Genomic DNA, 12,446 nt, shown 5'->3' with positions numbered 1-12,446 from the left:
AGAAGTTACTATTCTATAATGCAGGGGTAAGGAACTCCAGTCCTCGAGAGCCGTATTCCAGTCGGGTTTTCAGGATTTCCCCAATGAATATGCAAGAGATCTATTTGCATGCACTGCTTTCAATGCATATTCATTGGGGAAATCCTGAAAACCCGACTGGAATAAGGCTCTCGAGGACCGGAGTTCCCTACCCCTGCTATAATGGATCCTAGATGCCTTACTGTAACTGGGCACTTCCATTTAGATTCCCACACAACCTTGGGAGGTCCCCAGATATAGAGGAAGTCATTCTTTTCTTTAATACACCTTAAATTTTTGGGGCATGCAAAATCAATGTAATGCTTATTAAGGGGGAAGGTATCTATATGGATTGCCATTACGATGTGTCGTTGTACTGTTAACCCCAGTTATTTGTAACTGGATCTCACTGGAACTTGGGATAAAACAACATGTCTTAACAGTAGCCCATGTTGATAAGTACATCTCTAAATAGTTCTATTGCTGGTTAAAACATTTTATTGACAGGTGTGCATGAAATAATCTAATACAAGAAAGAAAGAAGGGTTCTTGCCTTGAAATATATAAAAACAGCAAAGAAAAGGCAAGTAAGATGACGATTTATTTCAACAATAGGTATAAATATAAGCAGTCTCAAATAGTCTCTGTGGATATCTCAATAATCCTAAACTGGAAGATGGATAATACAGTAGTCTGTTGGAGCAGCTAGGAATCCAGTGTCAACATATGTAAAATGTCTTCTTCAGGGGATACTGGTGAATGTTCAAATTAAAGAATTGCATGTGATATCAACATACAAGCAATAACATCTAAAGCTTTTGATATATTACCATCTTTTATCTTACCCCCTTCCTTCCCTGATGTTTTTTCCTTTTCTGTTCTCTTTATCTTCATCAATTGTAGTTCTCCCTTCTCTCCTCCTGTTTACTATCCTACCCTACGTTGTGTTTGCTTGGTCCGTGGTAGGTCTTGTCTGTTTTCTAATATTAATTCCCCCTTTCTTTTAATTTTCATGTATTATTTTAATGTACAACGCTTTGAATCTTATGATTAGCATTTAATCAAAATTTTAATAAACTATGAAACTATGATCATCAGACGCCGACACGGTTTTAGATCTTATTGCTTATACTAGTCTTTAAGCCCGTTAGATTAACGGGTGCTAAAACATATGTGTGTGTGTCTGTATTTTTTTCTCTCTCTCTCCTTAGCCGCTTTCTTTCTTTCTGCCTTTCTTTTTCCTTGGCTGTCCATCACCACCCCTTGCCTGCTCCCCCTGTCCATTTTCCCTTCCTTTTACCTCCACTGTGACCACCACCACCCCTTCACTGCTCTCCTTATGCAGCAGCAGCCCTTCTCCCTTTGTTTTACCTCCCCCCTGTCCAGCAGCACCTCTTTCCTTCTCCCCCTGTCCAACATTAGTCCTCCGTTCTTTTTTCTTCACCTCCCCTGTCCATCAGCATCTCTTTCCTTCTCCCCCTGTCCAGCAGTAGGCATCCCTTCCTTTTTTATCCTCCCTCCTCCTTCTTATCCCTATGATACTCTTACCTTGCTCTGCCCCTGATCAGAGGTTCCCGACAGCTGCCCAGTTGCACCCATTGGAAAAGTTCCCACTGCCGCATCCCGCACCCCTCCTGACGCGGCTCCTGCTGTCCTTTCTGTCTGTCTCTGTCCCTGGCCCCCTTTGCCTGTCTGTCTTTCTGTGTATCTCCCTGACCCTGTGTCTTTCTTCTTTCCTTTCTGTCTCCCTTCCTCCCTCTGTCTGTCTGTCCAAAGCAGCATTCCATCCCCCTCCCCCCACACCAGTTCCCTGTGCACCTGCCCCTGTGTCTTTCTAATTTTCTTTGTGTTTCCCTTCCACTCTCTGTCTGTCCAAAGCAGCATTCCATCCCCCTCCATTTCCCTCCCCCCACACCAGTTCCCTGAGCACCTGCCCCTGTGTATTTCTTATTTTCTTTGTGTTTCCCTTCCTCTCTCTGTCTGTCTGTCCGTCCAAAGCAGCATTCCCTTCCCCTCCATTTCCCTCCCCCCCCACCAGTTCCCTGTGCAGCAGCATTAGCGTTTCCTCTACCCGCCCCTGTCCCTTCCCCTTCCCGCGGGCCGGACTACAAAGGTGGTGATTCCAGCAGCGCTTTTATCAGTCTCCACATGCTGCTTCGGGCCCTTCTGCCCTGATTTACTCTGGCACGTCCCTGATGACATCATCAGAGACGCGGCAGAGCAAATCAGGGCAGTAGAAGGGCCCGAAGCAGCGTGTGGAGACTGATGTACACGCTGCTTGAATCGCCATTCGGACCCGCGGGAAGAGAAGGGGGTGGGCGGCAAAGGAGAAACGGAGATCGGCGGCGGCGACAGGAGAAACGGAGAACGTCGTCTGGCTGCGGTCCGGCTTGTGGAGGCGATCTGGTTGTGACGTATCCGCACGCATGCGCACTCCTTCGGCCACAGACCTACAGCGCACGGAACACGAAAATAGGACTGCGCATGCGCGAGTTAGCCTTTTATTATATAGGATGCTGATATCTCACACAGTTCTTTTATTTGAACATACACCAGTGTCCCCTGAAGAAGGCACTTTACATATGCTGAAAATGGGCTCCTAGTCAGGATGTTGTTCCAACAGGACACTGCTCCAACGGACTACTGTATTATCCATCTTCCAGTTTAGGATTGTTGAGACATCCACAGAGACTGTATTTGAGATTGTTTATATTGATACCTATTGTTGAAATAAATCACTAGGTTGTATAGACATTTTACTTGCCTTTACTTTGTTGTTATGAAATAATCTACAAATTTGGGTAAAAAGCAAGGTTTTCCAAAAATGAACTACAATTGATTTTTTTTTTTTTTAAGGATTCATCTTTCCTGTCTACAATAGGGATATATTATATTTTCTCCCTAGTTTAGGCCAAAATCTCTTGACCTAAGAGGAGGATGGGAGTTACCCAGCCTAGAGTAAGCAGTATTCTTCTGAGATTACAGTCTCTTTTTTCTCTTCTTTGTGTTTTCACAGATGCTGCAGTAGAAGAAACCAAACCTACTCAAAGTGCCCAGCAGGAAGAGGTCAAAGATGAAGAAAGCAAGGGGGACCAAGAAAATGCCTGAACACAATGAAAATGTTTCCCTTCCCTCCCCATTTACGATCCCCTTTCTCTTTACCTTTCTCACGTGCACCCATCCTCCCTCTCCCATCTCTCCCTTTTCTCTCTGTGTGGCAAAACATGTTAAAGGCAGGAAAGATTTCCGTCAAACAGTGTGGCTTAAACATTTAAGTGTTTCTTGGTGTTGTTAATGGCGAGTTTTATGGTCTGATCCAATAATTTTGGAGATTCTCTTGCACTGTATACAAGTTTTATTCTGGCGTGCGCGCGCTCTCTCTCTCTCTGTTCCAATGTGTGCAATGTTCCGTTAACCTAAAGGAGTTTCCAAATTATCGAGTAAAATTCAGAATCGTCTTATTTTACCTCCTCTTCAGTGTGATGGAATGAATCTAAAAAAAAAAAATTGCAGTACCCCCAAGTTTGTTTTAAAAAATAAAAGCAATGTGCCAATTAGCGTATTGCACAGGGTTCCTGTGTCTTCTTGGCTGAATAACATCTGACATCCTCTCTCTCTATTAATGTGAGTTTGCAAATGGGAATGATATATGGTTAAAACAACCGATTGATTCATTTAGCTGGTTGTCTAAAGAGCCAGAAAATAAAATGAGCCTCAAAGGGCTCCAATTCATCAGATGCATTTAAAGGTAGTAGACATGTAGGGGCAGGGGTTTCCAAAATTGTAATGATCTGAACAGGAAATACATCTTTTTATGGAAAGCAGTAAAAAGGTTGGTTCTCCTGTAGTCAAAAGTATAACTTTCTATGAGCTGTGGTACAGTTCTTCTCTACAGAAATTGTCTTTTGTGGGTGTCAAAATCTGGTTCACACCAGAATTGGGTACATGATAGATCAATAAATTATTTTAAGCGCACAGAGCCCTTCATGGATAGGTTGTCTGACTATTTAAATGTCACATGAAGCTTGATTTTGAATAGATTATCTAGGTAGGAAAAGGCATGCCCAAGTCTGAATTTTTACAATTCGAAGTGTATTTTACAAAAGGTTCACTGAATGTATTCAGTGACATATTTATTTATTTATTTTTTGTTGGTTTATACCAACAGCTCAGAACGGGTTACAAAATGGCATTTACAGTGTAGGAGGAGGACATGAAGTTAAAGACAGGGACTACAGAGGGCAAAAGTATTAAAAAAGGAAGAAGGGATACTGATGAAAGCATACAAGGAGACAATTTCCAACTATATGGGGGTGAGAGGATGCAGATAGAATCTTTCAAAGGGGTCAGTTTATAAGGAGCCAGTATCTTTGGTAAAAAGGAAGGTCTTTCTGGCCATTTTACAAAGAAACATGGTCACAAATAAAGCAGTTTCACTCAAGGCGCTGAGGGCTATATTCTGTAAATGACGTCATAAGTTAGGCACCAGTAGGCACATTGATAGCACCTACTGGTGCCAAACTTACCCCCCCCCACACACACACACCCTTTTATGAAGCTGCGTTAAGCTTTTTTACCACCAGTCATGGTGGTATTAGCTCCGACATTCACAGAATTCCTTTGAGTGTCGAAGCTAATACTGCCGCAGCAGGTGATAAAAAAAGCCTAGTGCGGCTTCCTAAAAGGTGGCGTTAATTGCTTTAATTGGCTTTAATTGTCATGATAACTGACCACGTCATTTAAAACCAATTACAAACTCATTTTAAAAAGGTAGGCGCCTGCTGAGGTAGGCTTCAGAATTGCACCTAGAACATGGTGGCTGGCGGAGCCTAAAGTTAAATTAGGCGTATTTACTGCAGAGATGACTTTAGGTACTGTTAGGCCCATTTCTTTAAATAAACTTAGGGATCTTTTACTAAGGCACGCTAGCTGATTTAGCGCGCACTAAATGCTAACGCGTACACAGAATATAATGGGCATGTTAGCATTTAGTGAGTGCTAAATCGGCTGGCGCGCCCTTAGGTTCTAGTAATGTAGGCTTTTAAAACCCTAACCTACATTACTGGCATCTAAGTTTTTTCTTAATTGCCAGTAGCCACGATTTTATTAATGGTGCATTAGTGTGACTGACACGCGGCCAGCACCATTTTTCTAGGCACCGTTTGCAGAATCCAGGCCTGAATGTATACTTGCCAGCATGTATAGGCATATGTGGCAATTTTGCAACCTACATGTGTACCAGCCAGATTTTACAGAACTGAACGTGCAAGGGTTGTCAGTGAAGAAGCAAATATACAATACTGTATGTTTTGCATTTTTGAAGAGGATTTTAATGCCAGAGAAGTAAGCACAATTGCTCTTCCATCACTCCTCCAAATTTCAAGTCCAAAAGAGTATTTAACATGCCACTGAGTAGGTGAGAAATATTGACATCTAAATCTTATGTGGTTGACATGTATGCCCTTTGCTAAATTAAGAAATGCAAGCATAATTTTCAGGCCCACGCAGAACATGCACTGTGTGGAAAACTGTGTGTGCTGTGAGCATACACATGCAACTTTTCTGAAATGCATGGTACCATTTACAAGTGTAGATCCACTATTAATTTGCAAATGCCATACAAGTCTTCTGAAACAAAATATTTAAGCTTGTGGTGTGTGTGAAATGAGTTGACAATTTCAAGTAACGTTTCCCCATGAACTATTGCAAAGCACCACCTTCTGGCAATAAGATACCAATTAAGCCAATTGCAAATTGAAATCATTATAGAAATGGAATTACCTTACCATCTTCAGAGACAATTATCACCAGTGTAACACTGAGGTAAAAGGTAAAGTCAAGTTTAGGAAGGTTTGTACTCCTCTACCCACTCCCCCAAATGGGTCAAAGGATGGTTTCAGTCTCTAGTACAGTGTATCGCGAGATTCTGGGTGTGCATCCTCTATGCAGTTAGCCGGCACCCACACCTCTTCTCCTCGCTGGTGCCTTTCCTCTTCTCAGTGCCTCTCCTGCTCTAGCACCCCCACCCCACTCCCAACTGGAAGCTCAGGGCCCCGTCTGGAGGGCCTTCACATTTGTTGGTGCCCTTCAGCCACAGCCGGGAGTTTACTGTGCCGCCCAGTAAAAAAGTTTGTGGAACACTGCTCTAGTGCTTTCATCCCTGTACATTCCACAAGAACCAAGCTTCACTAGAAAAAAATGTGAGAGCTAAAATACAACTAGGTCACGAATGGCACATGTTCCTGTTCTGTCTGGTTTGAAATTACTTTCAAATGCATGATAAAGAGAATTCAGGTTCTGTATAATCTAAACAATAAGGGGCTCATAATCGAAAGAGAAAAACGTCCAAAAACCGGCCTAAGTCAGCACTTGGACGAACATTGTCAAAATACGTCCAAGTGCCAATAATAAAAATGGGTTTTGGACGTATTTCTAAATGACCTAGGCCTTCATAGTGCCGCTGAACGACCAAAGCTAAATGGGGCATTTCAGGGGGAGTGTCGAGGGCGGGACGTGGGCCGGCTTAGACTTAGTCGTACAGCATGTATAACCGAAAGTTATACAGCACAGGATCAACGGAACTTGGATGTTGTGACTTAACATGGTCTAAGTCACAAAAAACACCTAAAGTCACCAGATAAGCACTGCAAACACAAAATAAAGACCCCCCACACTACCCCAGTGATCACCGACACCCCTCAACCCCATAAAAATCATAATCACACCTTTAAAATTCAGCCTCGAGACCATCATCACCTGGCAACCTGGCATAGGAAAGCCTAGTCGTCCAGCACAGAGGCAGCTTAAGTCATCTTGGGGGTGGGTTAGGGACCCATAGAGAGGAGGACCCATGCCCATAAGCCCCTGTAATCACTGCATTGATACTGAAACATGTGCACTCCCCTGTACACCCCCAAAACCCTTTTTTACTGGCATATAAGTGGCTCCTGCAGCCATAAGGGCTATTAGGGTGGTAGATAAGTGGGTCTAGGGGATTGTGGAGGTGGTTTGGGGGGCTCACCATGACCTATAAGGGAGCTGTAGTGAGGAGAAGACATGGCACCCTTTTTGTGAAGTTCACAGCAGTGCCCTGTAAGGTACCCCACTATTTAGGTGCCATGTCTGGACCCCTCCCACTTCCAACAGGGCTTGTTCTAGGCGTTTTTGACTTGGACGAAAAGTTGGATGAAAATGTGGTATAAAGATGGATGATTTAGCTACTTGGACAATCAGATCAGCAGGATGTATAATTAGACGATTTGGATGTATTTTTTGAAAATGTGTCCCAGGCTGTTTTTTAATTTGGACGACTTGTGACTTAGACGAAAACGGACTTAGACGTTTCTTTCTATTATGCCCCTCTATGTTCCAAGAATAATCATTCAAAGTGCAATGTATTTATTCTGCATAGTGGAAAATTGACAGCAAACCGAAGAGCAACTGAAAGGATGTGCTGTAGTGTGTCATAAACTATCACTGGCTTGCAGCATTCTGCCAAATATAGTTATTGGTGTAATATAGTGTGACTCAGCTTTTTTACCAGGTGCTTCACAGTTCTTTAACACATGACCCTATCATGCTTATTTCTGTCAAAAAGCCAGCTGCAGTAGTAGAATGCAGCATTCTTTAAAAGGGCATTTGCTAATAGTTAGCACAGGATAACACAGTTATTGAATGCTGTTAGCAAATGAACCCCCAAATATATATTGCTGTCTAAACTTCCTTTTTATGTTTAAAAGAGTGATTTTCTCTGTTTCCATTTATTTTCCTCAGTTTTACAATTTTCTTAATTCTAGACGGCCCCATCATCATATGGGTGAATTATACATTTTCTGAGCTAGCTCAGATTTACTTGGTTATTCTATATTCTAATCTAATCCAGTATTTCTGAGTTGCACTATGCCTAAATACATGTAGGTTCAAGGCATCTTCCCCGCCCCCCTTCCCTGCGCACACCTCTTCCCCATATCTTTTTAACTTCAGCACGAGCAGCCATCAACTTACTGCCTGCTTCAGCTTCAGTGCTCTCTCTGATGTAATTTCTAGGCACGGGTCCTAGAAGTGACATCAGAGAAAGCGCCAAAGCTGACGCAGACAGCAAGTTGATGGCTGTTCACGCCAAAGTTAAAAAGGGAAGGGGAAGGAAAGGGGCGGACACGTGGCAGGGGAGGAGTGGGAAGGGGGGTGGAGTGACTGTGCCCCAAGCAAGATGGTGCCCAGGGCCAATCACCCACCTCACCCCCTCTCCTTACTATGCCATTGCTTACAATATAAGGAGTTCCAGATGTATATGCTACATTATATTAGAACAGTTTGAAGAGGACTGAGTTATGAATGGAGTAATATGGAAGGGAGAATTGAGATTCTATAACTTTACTAGTATGACACTTGAGTTGAGTATGGGAGTGATAGCAGGTATTTGGAGTTAGTTGTCTATGTTATGTATGCTTTCAAAGAAGATAATTTTTAAGCTTTTTTTTCTGAATCTGTTGTAGAATATTTCCATCCTAATGTCAATTGTGAGGTTGTTCCAGGTCTTGGTGCCAAGATAAGTGAAAAGCATTCACATTTAACTCTTTTTGGGCGATGGAAGGAGTAACTGAAGCGACTCCAGTTTTCTGATTAATGTTGACCAGGAATTGATGAATATGTTTATGAGTGGCTCTGCAGTTTTTTGCATATAGAATTTGGAACATTATACATGATAGTTTGAAGGTGATAACGAGTTTTGGCAGGAAGCCAGTGTAAGTTCTTTTATTAAGATGAGATGGGGCCAAATCTTTTTAATTTGAATATCTGTAGTTTGTTCAGGAGAATAGAGTTTAGACCCATTTTTTTAAAAAACACTGAGGGGCATTTAAAAAATAATCACCTAGCTGAACATCCAAAGTTGGAGGAACAAAAATGACTATTTTCGAATGGCAAACTGCTGAATGTCCAAATATATATATATATATAAATGGTCTACATAGATGTCTTGGGCCACTGGGACATTTAACTTTATGCTCCATTTTTTATTAGAAAAGCATCCATGTTGAAAATGTCCTATTTCTGACCATTTGGACGTAGGTGGGGACAGCATAGTAATGACTGGCCCCATAGACATCTCGACAGAGCATGGGACAACTTAGAGGGCACTGCTGTGAACTTCACATAAAGGGTGCCAGATGTATATTTCACCATAACCTCCTTATAAATTTTGGTGAGCCCTCCCCCCACCTACTATACCCTATTGTGTACCATCCCAATAGCTGTTTATATGGCTGCAGGTGGCACCAAATGGCAGTATAGTAGGGTTTGGGTAGGCTCACACATTGTACCATAAATGTAGTGGTTAGAGTGACTTATGGGCCTAGGTCCACCTCTCAATGGTTCAGTAGTCCACCCACCAGGTTACTTTAGACACCTATGTGCATCTCTACTAGGCTTCCCCATACCCAGCTGCTGCTGTTGTAGAGCCAGGTATGTACCTTTTTGTTCTCATTTTTGTGTGGTGGAAGAGGGTCAGTGAGCACTGGGAATGTGGCGGTGTCTTACCTTGATGCGTGCAGTGGTTATCTGGTCAGTTTGGGCACCTTTGTGGCAATTAGGTGCTTCTAAAACAGGTCTAGTTCCAAATGTCTAAGTTCCGTCCAGGATGTCTTGAAAAGACATTCATATCTAACCCACCCTTAGGCATGTCCAAAGCCTACCCATAACATGCCTCCACCATGCCCATGTACTACTCTGGACGCACAGAGGCTGGGACACCTCACTAGACATCCAGAAAGGTGGTTTTGATTATCAGCACTTGGCCGTCATGCAGATTAGGATATACAATTGCCGATTTAGGATACTTTATGGACGTCTTTTCTTTATTATTATTATGAGCCTATTTGTCTTTGTAGACAATATATTGTCTGTTTTGTAGGAAGTCTTTGAACCAGCCCAAGACGTTCCTATGATGCCTGTTTTGTTGAGTTTGGCTAGTAATAGTTGGAGTAATAGTGGAGCTTATACATTGTGATACATGTTGACTTGGATTCTTGGTTTTGCTTATTTCACCAAATAGGGATAGAAAGGTGGGATTAGCAGAACAATTTATTCAGATATAAAGAACCCACCAAACATAAACTGCACTTAAATGGCATTTGGATATGGATATGCAGTCTTTTAGCCTACAGCCTGGCTGTCCTGGGTACGCTTGCTCATACGGGGATGGGAGACCACCTGGGAATACCAGGTGCTGTAGGCAGAGGGGCCCTATGCTGGGCAGCAGCAGCATTGTGGAGCCACACACTGCACAGAAGAAGGCAATGACAAACCACTCCTGTACTCTGCCATGAAACATCACAGCTATAAGCTACAGACAAATAAGTAGAGAAAGCATGCAGAGTATGGCTTGTGGAATTCTTTCCAACTTTCCTGTGAGTGTTTATGTGTGTGTGCATACACATGTCTATAATAGAAATGCTCACAAAGGGCTCATTTTACAAAGCCGTGGTAGAGGTTTCTACCATGGGCTGGCAAAGTAAGTGCTCAGGGGCTCATAGGAATTCTATGAACATCAGAGCATTTATCGTGCTAGTATGTGCTAAAAACCTGTAGCGCAGCTTGATAAAAGCAGGATAATAGCTAAACAGATATAGCTAACATAATAAAACATTTCTTAAAAAGAAAGCTTAAAAAAAAATCTTCTAAACCAGGGGTGTCCAACCTTTTGGCTTCCCTGGCCGCATTGGAAGAAATAAATTTGTCTGGGACCGCACAAACACTAACACTAGCTGATGAGCAGGTCTCAAATTTGCAATCACTAATATAGAAGATGTATGTATCTAATAATAAACCTTCATTAAAGGGACACTGTAGAGAGGAACCTGCCTGCCACGGAGAGACTTCCGGGTCAGTGGCAGGCAGCGTGTGGGAATTGCTGCCAATACCGCGACCCGAAGAAGCAAACTTTGGAGTACAGGAGAGGAAGAAAAGTTGGTGGCACAGAGGAAGGGAAGAGGTGAAGGATGATAAAACTGCAACAAGATTTGATTCTGACACGGCCGATGCAGCGAGATTCAATGGTAGAAAAGAGAATTCCATTCCTTCCTTCCTCCTAGCCACCTGTACAGAAATTTTTAATCTCTTCCTCCCATCCCCCTGTGCAACATTCCCCAATCAACCCCCCCCCCCACACACACACACACACACACACACATACCTCCCCGTGAGACCACAACTTTTGGGCTTCCTAAAACAGCATTGGTAAACAGGCTGTTCTCGGCTTGCCCACCAGGGCTTCCCTCTGCCGTGTCTTCAGTAATGTCATCAGTGATGCGGCAGAGGGAAGGCCCTGGCGGGCAGGCCTGGAGCAGCCTGTTCACTACCCCTGCTGCTTTAGGAGAGGAGAAGGAGACTCATGACTCACTGAAACGATGAGTTCAATTGTTTAAGGAAACATTGATTCATCAAAGTGAATTGGTGAATTGATTCAAATCGGTGAATTGATTCAAATCGGTGAATCGGGCAGCACTAATTTCAAGCCGGACTGCATGAAACACCTTGCCGGGCAGCATGTGGCTCACGGGCCATGGGTTGGACATCCCTGTTCTAAAAAAAGAATGCATATTGATAATCCTGACCTGGATAGGGAGATGATTCCAATTTTGGTCAGCTAGATAAGAAAAGCTGGTAGAAAAGATATTTTATAACATAAACCTTTAGGAATAAGAAAGGGTTTCTATTTACTTCAAACCTAGTAACATTTGCAAAACCAATTAGATTTAAGAATGGGTTCTACCACATAGAACATTGAAGACCATTGCACATAATTTAAACTGTATGCAGGCCTCAACCAGCAGCCAATGAAGATATATTAGCAACAGTGTCACTTCCTCTTATGTGCAGAAAAAAATTAATCAAACTGCCATATTTTACACAGTCTATAGTTTTCTCAATAAAAATTTTGAACATCCTAAATAAATTATATGGCAGTAGTTTAATTGGCCCAGTATTAGACTCTGTACCATCATTTTAAACACTGGCTATTCCAACTATCCCCTAATTTTCCTTAAATTTTTCATTATGAGAAAAGATTTCTTTTTTAAATTATTTATTCTGGAGTAAGGGTAATAGAAAAGACAACTCCCTACATTTTTAAGCTGGATTCAGATCTGAAACCTCCATGATCTGGCTAATGTTGTTGAAAATCTGTATCTGACCGCCCCGCTACCTGGGAATACAGCTGGAAGTTATTAGGGAAGCACTGATATTCAGCGCCAGGAAGAGAATAACAATCTGGATAAGTTAAGTCAGAACAAAAGATGTCCTCTCTTGTTCAAATAGTATCTGGGAACCAGTGCTGAGGGGTACTCAGATAACTTCAAGTGGCCATCTTGTAGCCAAATATTTAGCACCAATAATGGGACATGTCCAGATATAAATATAAATGCCATGGC

General features: G+C 42.5%; 1 protein-coding gene across 1 annotated transcript in view; it reads left to right on the top strand.

Annotated features, from left to right (window-relative positions):
- The window catches only part of GAP43 (growth associated protein 43), a 198,538-nt gene extending 194,974 nt beyond the window's left edge, over window positions 1–3,564 (top strand). Inside the window, exon 3 of the mRNA XM_033940143.1 lies at window positions 3,035–3,564. Within this exon, the coding sequence (XP_033796034.1) occupies window positions 3,035–3,126 (92 nt within the window). The 3' untranslated portion in view covers window positions 3,127–3,564. The remainder of the gene's footprint in view (window positions 1–3,034) is intronic.
- Window positions 3,565–12,446: the final 8,882 nt, after the last annotated feature.

Source organism: Geotrypetes seraphini, chromosome 4 (genome assembly GCF_902459505.1).
Source record: "Geotrypetes seraphini chromosome 4, aGeoSer1.1, whole genome shotgun sequence".
NCBI lineage: Eukaryota > Metazoa > Chordata > Amphibia > Gymnophiona > Dermophiidae > Geotrypetes > Geotrypetes seraphini.
The sequence above is the reverse complement of the archived record's forward strand: the minus strand, read 5'-3'. Positions and strand labels throughout refer to the sequence as shown.